The sequence below is a fragment of the Geospiza fortis genome, unplaced genomic scaffold, assembly GCF_000277835.1.
Source record: "Geospiza fortis unplaced genomic scaffold, GeoFor_1.0 scaffold366, whole genome shotgun sequence".
Taxonomy (NCBI): domain Eukaryota; kingdom Metazoa; phylum Chordata; class Aves; order Passeriformes; family Thraupidae; genus Geospiza; species Geospiza fortis.
The window spans coordinates 37,726-51,630 of record NW_005054342.1 but is presented as its reverse complement, the minus strand read 5'-3'; the positions used below and the strand labels follow the sequence as shown (position 1 = coordinate 51,630).

The following is a 13,905-nucleotide window of genomic DNA, read 5'->3' as shown; positions in this document are numbered from 1 at the left end:
CTGAGGATTTTGGCCTACAAAATTTAAAGCTATGTTCTAGGAAAATAAACTAAAGTGCTATCATAAACATGTTTGCATAATCTATCAAATACTTGCTGCATAAAGCTGTCTTAACTGGAGTTTATTTGAAATGCTTTTGTGTACAGAGGGGACATAAATATTTTCCTTAGTGTTTAATTTAAAATGAACCTTTAGATAATAGCTGAAAGTATGAACAAATGCACTTACTATCAAAATTAAAGTTACTTCCCTACATACTTGCTACAATATGGTGACAAGCAGGTTACTTCAGTGACAAACAGACAATTCAAAGGAACTACCAAATGCCCTGTGGTGCCCAGGTGCTACATGTGCAGAGGAGAGATGAAACAAGGGACAGTACTTTATTTACTAGAAGGTGAGAAGAAACACACAGAAAAGTGATGATGCTCCTGATTCCACTTTAGAAAAAACCTGAAAGAAAGCATGGACTCTCTTGGTTTTCAAAAATTTACTTAGCCTTTTAATTACTGACAGCTGCATGAACTTTATAGGAAGCTTATAACTAAACACATTTAGAGCAATGCTCCTATCTTAAGTCATATATATATGAAAAAAAATTGAATGATCAGTGCAGTACTAAATGTCTGATTTCCATCCTTTCTCACCCAGATGTTCCATCTTTTGAGTGCCAGTATTACACAGACATATCTACATAAAAGAAGAGCTCCACATTTTCATCTCCAACACACTGCTTCAGAATAAGCTGGCTGTCTCTTGACAACTCTCCTTTGAAGGACATTCACACAAGGTCTATCTCCTATATCTGACTTGGATGCTTCACTTCCCAAATCATGGCTGCATATGATGAAGCCTGGCTTTCCTGGAGATGGCTGAACACCTGCCAGCCCATGGGAAGTGGTGAATGAATTCCTTGTTTCATTTTGCTTGTGTGGAAGGCTTTTGTTTTACCGCTGTTTTTGCACCCTACAAGTAGCTCTATAGGTCTCATAACAGTCAATCAGTTTAGATTTCAATTTGAGTAATAAAACTCAAAAAAGTAGGAAAAAGAAGACAAACATACTACATAAATAAGATGGAAGTTATTTCCATATGAAATACTACAAAAATCTAGAGAAGTTTTGATCTTTTAGTACCAATTTAACAATAAAGAAGAATCAATTTTCAGAGCAAAACTGAAATATACACTTTCACGAATCCATGGATAAGACAGTCAAAGAGAGAGGTTCCTAATCCATAGAACTCATATCAGAGTTACTTATTCCAGGCTCAAAGCACACAGCTCAGCAATGCTATCTGTCTTGAAATAAAAGCCAAAGAGTGAAACTCCCAACAAAATGTCTATATTGACATTCTTCCACTGAAATTATTTCCATCAGCTTTAAAAAAATAAACAGCAGGAGACAGAAATAAACCAGGGGTTACTATGCTGGAGCAAAGTACTGCATTTACAAACAGACAGTAAGAAAATGTGCCAAACAATACGATTGAAGCACAAAATCTGCTACCATATGATATTATCATCAGTTAATGATTAGAGGAGATATGCTGAAAGATGTATGTGTACAAGGACATATACACTAAAGTGAGGAGGGTAAGCACCATCAACCTTCCTGACCAGGCCTCTACCTAAAGCACAAGTTCTTACAGGAACTTTATCTACTGTCAAGAAGTTAAATCCTTCATTTTCGGTTTTTTCTCTACTCTTCCAAGCTTTTTTTTGTAACCATCTGAAGCACTTTTGTAATTTTACATAATTATCAACAAATACCCTGGTCACTCCATCTTCCACTAAAACACAGCCAAATGTGAAAGTTAAGTTCAGAAACTAATTAACACCAATAGCTCAAAAGTTAAAAATACAAAGTCATAACCTCTCTAAATAAAAAGCTACGTAATTAATCACCTAAAATGGATTTTTTTTCCCTTCTGGAATTGCTGTTTTGAATGAAGGAGAAAAAAAATTCAGGTCTTGGGATCAGGAACTCTAAAATGACAGGGAAGTCTGTGCTAATAAACATGTAATTATTTCCAAGGGTTTCTACCTTTACTTCTACAGACATTACTGACAGCAAAACACAAAACTTCTCTTGTCCATAGTGTGGAAGAGGTTACAGCATGCAGGACTGAACAGGGTGGGGTGCTGCACACCTCTGTGTGTACAGCTACAAGAGCGCAGAGGTTAATTGAAAATACTCCCTGGAAAGTACAGAAAGAAGCAATTCAATAAAGGAAGCAGCTTTTTTGTGGAAATCTGGTACTGTCTTACACCCTTCCCTTAACCTCTACGTTCACTTGAAGAGAGATGGGCTTACCATGGATTTGACAGGCTTGGCAAAATCTCTGTGGAAAAAGATCATAAAGAAAGCACAATGCACAGGGAAGACATCATGGCAAAGTAGAAGGGAGGAATGTACAAAGCTGTGCACACAAAGGCAGTGCATAATTCCAGAAGAAACTATCAGAAAACCCAACATGCAAATGAAAAAAAACCTGCTCTGGTCTCTTACCTTGCTGTCAGAAAGATCAGTCCATTTTGTTGTTTCCCAGAATGTCTCTGTCAAAGCTTCTGAGCAGCTTTCATGATCCTCATCTTTGACTTCTGCATCACTGGAAGCAGCCCCTTCTTGGGTCTGCAGATGAAGAAGCTGGTCAGCCAGCGCACTTCCCTTTCGACACAGTGCATCCACTAAAGTACTCTTCTGTTTTTCCATTTCACTAGGGAGGGAAAAAACAGTATGAAAAACATTTAGAATCTTTTGTAGATGCCTCCTTAAGAACAGAAACAGTACTGACTCAGTTTAAGCTAAAAAAGTTTACAGTCATTAGTACACACAAGGCTATTTACTATAAATTAAACTAACCATAAAAGATTACCCAAAGACACCATGCATTAAAGATACTCAATCATTCTCTAAGTATGAAATGCCTCAGATGACTTAAGGCAAAGGTAACTCAGGATTCCAAAAGTAAGTCAGCATCTAGAAATACAACTTTATAGTTCCTGGCATTATAAACAGAGAGTAGAATCCACCACTAACATAAGCAGATATAATTCTGCTGACTTCAAAGGAATTGCATCCATTTAAAGCACCACTGAATTTGGTGTTAAATTTCAGATGTTATATTCAAAACACATGACCTAATGGATCAACTTATCAAGAAATGTTTAGAATTAAGTTTATTATGTCAAGGCTTTGATTTTATATCAGCAATTCTAGAATTACACAAAAATCTGGATTCAGGATAGCTATAACAGATGGACTAGCTTTACAGCTGAAATCTGATATTTTATAGATAATCCACAAAGATGCATCTCCCATTTTAAGGGCCTAATATTCAGACCTGCTGTTCTGTTACTAAAACAGCACCATGCTACACACAGTAAAATCCATCACTTATTCTCCAGACTAAGGTGTCACCTTCAAAACACTATCTTCCTAGAGGATATACATGCTAATAGTACAGAGGAACAATCTGAAACTAAAGAACAATAGGTCTCAAATACTCTGCAGCATGGTCATCACGCTTTTTGCAAACAAAATCTCTTGCAAGCAAGCAGTTACTTCTTTGGCTGATATAAATTTTGTCTTCAAATAGAGATGGGAAAGGTTGCAAAATATAAAGAAAAGGCAAGTAGCATTCAAAACAGATACTTCTACTAATACTCCAGTGGTCCCTCTGAGCTTAGACTAAGCTTGATACAACAACTTAAAATCCCATTTTTCTGATACATTTAAATCCTGAAAGAATCCTGGTTTATTTTATTGAATAAATAAAAAAAAAAATGGAAGTTTCAGTGTCCTTGCATTCTGGAAATGTAATAAGAGAACACAACAATTGTGTAGTCATATTTTAAATTCTGCGTGTGCCACAAAAAAATAATACAAGTTATCAAAAAAAGTTGCAGTCATTCCATTTCTTACATGCAGAGACAAAGTACATAGACTACAGAAATAGGATGCAGGAAAATTATTTACTGGGTAGGTACTTTTTTATAGTAGTTGCATCAGGCCTAGGATCGGTCTTCATGGCAAAATATACTGCTAATGCTGTTTGATCAATATGAGAGATTACTGTATTTGCAGCTTCAACGATTTCATCAAGTCTTTTCATTCGTTCCTAAAAGAAGAATATAAAGATGTTCAGCACCATAAAGTTGCTTCATTATTGATTCTACTAAAATTAGGGTGATTGCAAAGCTACGCAAAAATAACATTTGATCATTCAATATGTTCTTTTCTCCATTTCGTTCAAATTTTGCTTGAAACACCCTGGAAAGTCTTCAAGATTTTCTGCATACTTAGTCTATTTCGCTGAAAACAAACTGTGAAATATGGTTGGAGGTTGGAATATGCAAAATGCAGAGTTTACAGAAAGAAAATCACCTTTCAGTACAAATCAGTACTTCTGTAAAATGTAGCAGTAACTCAATTCAGAAATAAATATAAAATCAGAATGAAATAAAAAGAAAAATATTCAAGCTAGTGGCATATGCACAAAGTGTTTGTTTTCAAGATGAAAAAAAACACATGCAAACTCATCTGTTGACAGCTCCCATTTTTGAGGACAGTAATGGAAACTAGATTAAGCTGTGCCATTTTAGGGGGGATACCGTCCTCAGCTGTCTGAGTCATGCTACTAGGAGAAATTACCAGACCAGAAGAGAAACAGAATATGATGTGTGTTTGTCTCAGTAGGCACCATTCAGAATAAAACTGTTGTAGACTACGTAAGTATGAAAACTTAAAATGTGTTTAATTGAACAAGGCATAACTTGATGAGCAAACACACTTTGGTTAGGCATAGTTTCTTTTATTCTGCCATGGAATTAAGTAAATCACAGTCAAGGGAGGTACCTGTCACTCTAATTAGACATTTCTGCTCTTTAATACTGCATACAGTCACTTCAAGTTCAAATGCGCACAAAGAAAGAGTTGTTAGGGTGTATTGAGACAAATCAAGTTTAAGAAGTGTTAAATAACCTTTTCAGAATCCAGCTGATGAAGTCTTGCAACATACAGAGGAAGATGATTAGGAAATGCTTCTTTCAACTCACTATACATGTCAGTGGTATCCAGCCTAGAAGAGAGGAGGATATAGCATTAAAGTACAGATTCAGAGTATTTTTGTGAACTTCAACCTGCTTCAAGCTTGTGTAGTAATGACAGCAAACATACTTGGTCATCCACTGTATTTTTAGGTCTCTTAAAGCTTCAGCAAATTCTTCTTTTGCATCTTTTTCTTTTTCCTGTTCTTTTTCTTTCTCTTTGCTGCCATTTTTACTCTTTGATGGTGATGGTATCAGATGATAATGAACAGTAAGGACATCCTGGATGTGGGAAAAGAGACACATACTCAGAGGGATACAGGACACTTTTTTGGATGTCATATGAAAGCTAAATCATAGCCAGCAACTACTCTGAGCTACACATACAGTGAGTAAGGGTTCTGAGAGCAAAGATATTAGACAGTAAAAATTCAGGAACTGCTTTAAGTTTTTATTCTAAGCAATGCAAGGATGTAAATATTAAAACAGCACACTAGGTGTAAGAAAATAAAGCCTAAAATTTAGCTAATTTGACATTTTTACACTCACATAATTTTACATAATATTAGTTAGGGAATAAGGTAAGTAGTTTTCTGTTTGTTTGTTGATAAAAAAGCAAATAACTTGGTTAAAAGGATAAGGGAAAAAAGACAGAGATCCTATCCTACAAATCTGGCAATAAACAAATAAATAAAGATGGCTGAATTCTAAAAAATAGTACCACTGTATGATAAACATGAAACATGTCACAGGATATGTTTATTACTCCCAAGAGACTTTCTTCCATGTGCATATGGAATTAGCTGATGCATCAAAAGTCAAATGATTTCCAGTTTGCTGCTGCAGACTTTCCAGTTTCACCTGTATCTCAGTTCTAATTAAGTAGATACAAGACAGCAAGATTTTTTTTTAAACCTTAAATGGTAGCATAGAAATATGACTATAGTTTGAGTTCATGCTACAGTAGTCAATAACCACCATGAGAAAACCAGTTACAGATATTTAAAAGGAAAATCCTAACTCAAACCATGTTCTTGAAGTCCATTTCCTGAGAATTTACATCTAAGTTTGCAAATAAGGTAGCATTAGATTCTATCCACTGCTTCTAAAACATCAAACTGCTGGGTGAGGCCATTTGTTCGTTTTGGTTTTAATGTTTCAATCTTTACACAAGCCTCTCCCTGAACAGCAAGGGCACATGTCCCATTACTTTACATACAGGATACTTCACAGAGAAGATCACGTAAGTTTAAATCCTCCAGATACCACTACTCTGTTGCAACATGGTGCAAAATACTGAGTTGCATGCTCAATTACTGTGGCAATTTAATTATTCTTACCAATTATTCCAGAACACATTTGTGGGAATGGTTCCCATAAACCAGGTCAGTATTGTGTAGTAAAATGAACCCTTGTGTACGAAATGGAGTTAAAGTTACTTAAATAGCAACTGAAATGGTGACAGAATTGGACTTCAACACTACACTTCTGGAACATTAAAAAACCATGCTGCAGAAAAATTTTATTTGAACTTATAGTTCAAACAGATCAGCATCTTACTGTGGGTTACTGAACACAATATTGGTAAAAGTGACTTCAATATTCCCTTAAAAAAATTTCCAGTTACTTATTATGAAATCACAAAATCACAACATGGACATTTAAGTAATTTTTTTTGAAAACTTGTTCAGATAACTAATCTGCATTAAGGAACTATCCTGCACATATGCATTGCAAGTACGAAGTGCACAACCAGTCAATACACCTAAATGAGCCTCCAGTAAGACCAGGCCAGAGCGTAACATAACAGGTCATGGAAGTAAGTACAGACAGAAAAATACAGAAGTCAGGAACATGGTGTGGGGCTCACTAAGGTAATTAGAACAGTAGAAAGCAGCAATATAGTTTGCTAAAGCAAACAAGACATTTTAACAAGTCTAAGAAGTGCGTTCAGCACAAAAATCTTAATTTACAGTATCTTCTAAAAGATGTCCTCTATCGAGACTAGTATTTTCCTAAGAAAGAAACCTGCCTAAGAAATATTTTTCCAAGAGTTGGGGACTTCCTTTTTGAAAGTCCATTTTCATTCCGCTTGGCAGCATATTTTTGGAGTTATATACGTAGATGACCTCTGCATTTTCAAGCCATGTCTATATGAGAAGGCTCTACAACTCTAGTCTGTTTCAACCCAAATTAATTGGATTAACAAAATCTCACTTTCATGGATGAACACTTGCATTTTGAGAAACTAACCCTACGTAGCTAAACCATCAACAGTAAAAAGTCATCTCCCTGTTTTCTCACATAGGTACTTTCGGTCTCATGAGGTTCTGCAAGCCTTACAAGCCATGACCACTGAAAGGAAAACAATGAGCTTCAGACCCAGGCACCCTCCTCTCAAAAAAGCTGCAAGAGCAGACTTCTGTACAGACCTCAAAATTATTTCAAGGGATAAATAAAGTTTAGGTTATTATCACATTTAACTAACTATTACAGGGCATTAAGAGGGACTGAAGGCTTATTTATTTTATCTGCTAACATTAGGATCAGTTATAGAACTCGGCAACTCCTTAGGTACCAGAATATCTCAAAATGGCACTGCCATTGCCATTACAGAAACATTCACCATTAGAGAATAAGGAGAACAAAGGCAAATATTCACAATTCAACACTCCAATCTGTTTTCTTATTCAAATTTGTCCCTGAAAGGAACAGAATTCCTAGAGCAGTGTACTGGATTTCATTTTATATATACCTATAAAAAGACAGAGAGCTATAGACAGAGAAAGACAGCAAGTGAGTATATTATCCACTGAGAAAAACTAAGGAAACTTTCAAATTTATCCTCTAAAAAGATATGCAGCATTGAGAAATTGGGATGCATACAGGATATGCATTTCAGTCAGTGTACTCTAGAGTCTCGTAAGCCTCACTGGGTTAACTTTTAACTGAACTACAAACTACACACATAAACAAGCACAGTGCCATCAAAACATTCACCTCTTAAAGAGCTGAATTAACAGTTAATTTAGCTTCAAGATTTCAATTTAGATTTCTGTCTGGTGTTTTAACATCTAGTACTTTATACGTAAAACACATATAAAACTACTGTTATTTGTACTTCAAAGCTTTCATAGCAAAGCTAACCACAGGAAAAAAGCTCCCTCTAGGAACATATCCCAGGTCTCATTTTCCATTTAATAAGTATCTTCAAATCAATGCCTATTTGCACATACAGATGAATATACATATGGAATTTGAATCTGTTTTAAGATTCATACAATTTGTGCAGTGTTCCTTATTTTTATGGCAACTCTCATTTAATGGAAAATTAATTAAGCTTCTTGGAGTCACCAGGCAGGCTTACACAAAATTGTAACAGACACACACTTAATCCTATTTTTGAATGCCTCACGGTTAAACAGGGATAGTATCTTAATGCTCAAAGTCACCCTTTTATCTCAATTCACAGTAGTATTTATTAGTCTTCCACTAGTATTTATCACTATTTGCATAATACATTTCTTGCTTGAAACTGGAAGAAAGGATAACAGAATAGGGAAAATGGGGTAGAAACTTCCCATCCCTTGGCTAATTGTTACATACTGCTGCTCAAAAGCTGCATTGTGTAAACTAACAAAAAGTCATTCTTACACACCGGAAAAAGTCAATGATACGTTTTTCATTCTAACTATGTTCTGGACAAAGCTTGGAGACAAGGAGAAAAAGTAATCAGATTGTAACTGTGTTGCAAATGAAAACAAAGACACCTGTTTATTATGTGGCAAGAGCCCCTTGACATTTTTGTACAGTATAAAAGAATTAACTATCCTTGTAAACCTAGGCTATTTCCTGGCATAACCACAAACTGCTTTTATGCAAAACAGAGATGCAGTCAGGTGGACTGAAACCCGCTGAACATCCAGGCTCAGAGGGTGGTCAGTGACACACAGTTGGAGGTCAGTAACTAATTTTGTGCGCTAGGGGTCAATTCTGGATTGAACCCTGTCTGATGTCATCATTAGTTACCTGGATGATGGAGGCAGAAGGCACCCTCAGCACATTTGCCAGTGACACCAAAGCGGGAGGAGTGGCTGAGATGCCAGGGAGTCTGCTGCCATCCAGAGGCACCTCAAAAGGCAGCAGAAATGGGCTCAACAGGAGCCTCATGAAGTTCAACAAAGATAATGGCAAGAACTGAAAAAGAATAAATCCAGGCACACTACATGCTGGGGGCTATCCAGTAGGAAAGCAGCTTGGCATCCTGGTGGACACCAGGTTGAAAATGAATCAGCAGTGGGCCCTTGTGGCAAAGAGGGCTACTAATCTTACAAGAGAGGCTGGACCTATCCTTGAAAAATATGAATAATCTACACGTTTTTTTGACTGACTGCATCACTGAAGAAATATATAAACAAGTTTTCTGCACTGGAAAACATCTTAACTGCATGTAAATCTATGACAGGGCAAGGTAAATACCAAAATTTTTAAACTAGGAAGGCCTTTGAGTTGCCTTCTCAGCAAAATGCATTAATTATTGGAGCTCTTACAGAACAATGCCCTGAACTACACTGTGTTTTATTTCCCAGAATATGCCGAGTTGGAAGGGACCAAAGGATCATCAAGTCCAACTTCTGGCCCTGCACAGGGCCAATCCCAAGAGTCACACCATGTGCCCAAGAGTATTGTCCAAACGCTCCTTGAACTTTGTCAGGTTGATGCTGTGACTTCTCAGGGGAGCGTGTTCCTATGTCCAACCACCCTGTGGGTGAAGAGCCTTCTTCAAATATCCAACCTAAACCTCCCCTGACAACTTCAGGCCACTTCAGGTCCTGTCACTGGTCACCACAGAGAAGAGACCAGTGCCTGTGGCCCCACTTCCCCTCATGAAGAAATTGCAGACTGCAATGAAGTCTCCCCTCAGTCTCCTCCAGGCTGAACAATCCAAGTGACCTCAGCCACTCCTCACAGCTTCTCCTCAAGGCCCTTCACAATCTTCATTACCCTCCTCTGGACACTCTCTAATAGTTTAATATCTTCCTGATATTGGGGCACCCAAAACTGCACACAATATTCAAGGTGAGACCTCCCCAGTGCAGAGCAGAGCAGGAACAATCCCACTGGTGCTGATATGCTTGATGTCCCCCAGGACACACTTTGGCCCTCCTGGCTGCCAGGGCACTGCTGACTCACATTCAACCTCCTGTCAACCAGGACCCCCAGGTCCCTTTCCATGGCACTGCTTTCCAGCATCTCATTCCCAGTCTGTACTGTACATCCAGGGCTGCCCCAGCCCAGGGGCAGAATCCAGCACTTTCCCTTGCTGAATTTCATGTGGGCTGTGATTGCCCAGCCCCAGATTTTGTCAAGGTCTCTCTGCAGGGCCTCCCTGCCTTTAACAGCTCCTCCCAGTTTAGTATTGTCTGCGGACTTGCTGAATATCCCTTCAAGTCCTGTGTCCAACTCATTATGAAGATGCTGAAGAGCACAGGGCTGAAGATGGAGCCCTGAAGGAATCCACTAGTTTATCTGTGGCTAGTACACGGATGAGTAATAGATGGAAATAACAAGAAGGACCACTTTTATTTTGGCTTGGGTGGTTTTAGGGCTCAGATCTGAAAACAAATCTCTGTTCTAGAACCAAAGAAGAAAAAAATCAACAAAAAAACCTCCCAAAAGACCACAACCTCTGGAATCTGTTTAATAGGTTTTGTTATTTAAATTCTATTATTATTATAGTTAAATTCCCTTGTTAGAGATTCACTTAGTGAAGATCTTATACCCTATTTATTTGCAGGAAGTCATGCACTCACATGGGATTTTAAATTATCTTTCTGAAAGCAATCTGCGTGATTTTCAGGTATGAAAATAAAACTCAGCAACATACACTAAAATCCTTCTTGGAAAGCCTAACCTCATTCCTTCAAGGTTATTACACCCAGATGAGAGTAAGTTAGCAGGTTCAGGTTCCAGCTTACTATTCACAGAATAACAGAGTATGACTATAAACTACGTTATTCACGGTTCTCAACAAGAATCCTGGCTAATCTGCATGCCACTCCAGAACAAAGTACCTTGAAATCAACAGAAAGTAGATACCTTTACAACTTAAGGACAAGAAAAAACCCAGTAACCTTATGTAGGTAGTTTAGTAAAATATATTTTTGCATTTTTTTAAACGAACTGCTTTACGCTGACCCCTGGTAAAATACCGTATTACCTGACGTGACAATACAAGAATGAACAATATTAAACACTGTTACACTTAAAGTCACTCCCTTTCTAAACTATCTGATAAATGTTCCAAAATTAATTCTGTGAATACTACTATGTGCTACATGACTGTATAAACTCTAGCTTCCTTCTGTGTTTTTTATGATTGTAAAGAAGACAACTATCAATTTAGGAGACTGGGAATACAGTTACATATTCAATTATTCAATTCAAAGTTCATATTTGATTCTCAATCTGCAGACAGAATAGGCAGAAATACTTGCCACAAAAAATCTTGACCACAAACACTGAACATTCCTGAGTATTTAAGAACAAGAAAAATTGCAGATCACTAACAGCACATGCATTTTTACAGCACTTATGGCAGAAGTATACAGATGCTCACGTGCCTCTCAGCTATGTGTTACAGTAGTGTTTTGTCATTCTACCAGTAAAGATACTTAAGGTGCTGAAGTAAATAACTCAAGTCTAAGCAGGTAGATGAAGGAGACAAATTAAAAACCAAGACTGGTAGACAAATTCTTTAAGTCATATGCAAAAAGACTTCAGTATATCTTTTTCAAAAACTAACATTCAGTACCTTTTTAAATTTTCCTTGTCGCTTTGCTGCAGACTGCCCCTGGGAGTTAGAATAACATACTGTAAGAAAACATGCACACACCACACAGGATGGAGACACCTTCTCTGTACAATTATAGTTATACTTCCAACCTACAGATTTCCAACTTTTAGAGAGTCACATGTATGATCAAACATGCTCTTAAAGCATGCTCCTTCAGGTTTTTAAAATGAATAAACCAATGCATCACTGAATACACAATCCATTACTCCTGCAATATAAGCAAGTGTTGTTAACCACTTAGCTTCAATTAATAAATAACAGAAGTTCAGCCTCAGAATTTTAGATTTTTTGACTGTTTAGTGGCATTTTTCTCTTTCATAATAAATACAGACAAATTAGATACATTTTCCCTTACCTTGCATCCACTCACTGACTTAGAGACAACTTTGCTGCCTAGTCCTCCTTTTTTGTCTCCTGGTACATACTGAGGTTCACTAAAGGCAGCAGAAAGTATCAATTGCTATTTGATACCATCCTTTTTCCATTGAAATATGACCATAACAACAATGCCTTTGGCTATGACATGAGGAACACCTCAGCTGGAATTTCTTCCTGTGTAAGGTCTTAAGTATTCTCCATCATATGAAATTTGACAGGCTGTATCTACCTATCTCCTGCTTCCTGTCCCAGAAACCACTGTATATAGCCACTTAGTCTGGTTTTAAAATAAAATATGCAAGATTGCAACCAATAGTTCAAGGAAGTGCATAATTCTAGCTAGGGAAACTAAATTATCATGGATTTCGTAAAAGCACACTTGCAACCTTGCAGGTATCACAAAGAAATATTAAAGTAGGTATTTTAGAGCTCCTAGTTACTGGGTTTTTCCTCACTGACAAATAAATTCTCCTAATACATTCTCATCTGCAGTTACATGGAATCTGACCAAAAGTACAACCATTTAGATTGAATTAATAAACTTTTATGCTTAACAATATCTAAAGGTACATGACAACCTACTCTCAGAAACTTATTTTCTATGAAGACATACTCTAGTTTTATACATGTTGTTCAGCCACATCTAGTGGTATATGCACATAGATCAACTATCACTGAGTACTAACAATCATCAGGATTGACTAAAATTTAGTCTCAGGCTTACCATCTGTTTAAAAACAGCTAAGGGAATCTTCTAAGCACTGTAGCACCAGATACACAGAAAAGTGACAGTTACTATAATCACTGTTGCATCACAAAGTCATACAAGTTAAAAAACCTTTTTCACAGGGTGCTGTGTTATGAGCAAAAAAAAGATTTCATTTTTTTTCTAGCCTCACACACAGAGATCTTATACCATTCTGTTGAAGCATACAATCATACCAGTGGTTGACAACAACAGTGTGTAGCAGGTAAGAAAATCTGTTTATGCATTTGGGTCAGCAAAATTCCTATTACTTGGTAACAGTAACATATATGTGTTTAGAAAGCACATGTTTCTGCTGAATACTGTATGCATGCAACAAAGAGTATTACAGAACCAACATGCACATAACACTATATGCATGTATTTTTCATTCAAAAATTACATTAAGCTAGGGAGTTACATAAGGTCAATTTTAAAGCCTCCACACCAACAATAAAGCAGTTGCTTCTAGAAAGAAAAGATTTTAGAGCAAAATAATTAAAACTCAAAATTTAGAAAGTACAACTAAATTTGAAATTAGAAGATGAAAACAATAATAGAACTACTTAGAAGTTATGCTGACTTTATAATGAAACAGCTGCTTCTAAAATGTATTATATTACCAAACCTAATGCTCTTTAAAGTACTAACCTCATACATTACAGCACTTCCTGGCATGCAATTAGCTTGCTAGAAAAAAATTCAGAAAAAACCCCTGTCATCCATTCCATATACTCACAGCTTTCTTTCCAAGTTCTGTTTTAGACAGAGTAAGACTTCCTGCAAGATAGCATCCTGGTCCTGCTCCTTTAGGTATTCTGTTCAAAGAAAATAAGTTCAGTGTTAAAACCAGGTTCACTAAGGTTCCATGGAAAT

At 36.9% G+C, this 13,905-nt stretch overlaps 1 protein-coding gene across 1 annotated transcript in view; it reads right to left on the bottom strand.

The window, feature by feature from the left end:
* TPP2 (tripeptidyl peptidase 2) overlaps positions 1-13,905 on the bottom strand; it is a 52,734-nt gene that overhangs the window by 7,529 nt on the left and 31,300 nt on the right. The window contains exons 23-28 of the mRNA XM_031058355.1: positions 13,769-13,847; positions 11,865-11,903; positions 5,181-5,332; positions 4,986-5,082; positions 3,992-4,122; positions 2,511-2,718 (exon numbers count right to left, since the gene is read on the bottom strand). Of these exons, the coding sequence (XP_030914215.1) occupies positions 2,511-2,718; positions 3,992-4,122; positions 4,986-5,082; positions 5,181-5,332; positions 11,865-11,903; positions 13,769-13,847 (706 nt within the window). The remainder of the gene's footprint in view (positions 1-2,510; positions 2,719-3,991; positions 4,123-4,985; positions 5,083-5,180; positions 5,333-11,864; positions 11,904-13,768; positions 13,848-13,905) is intronic.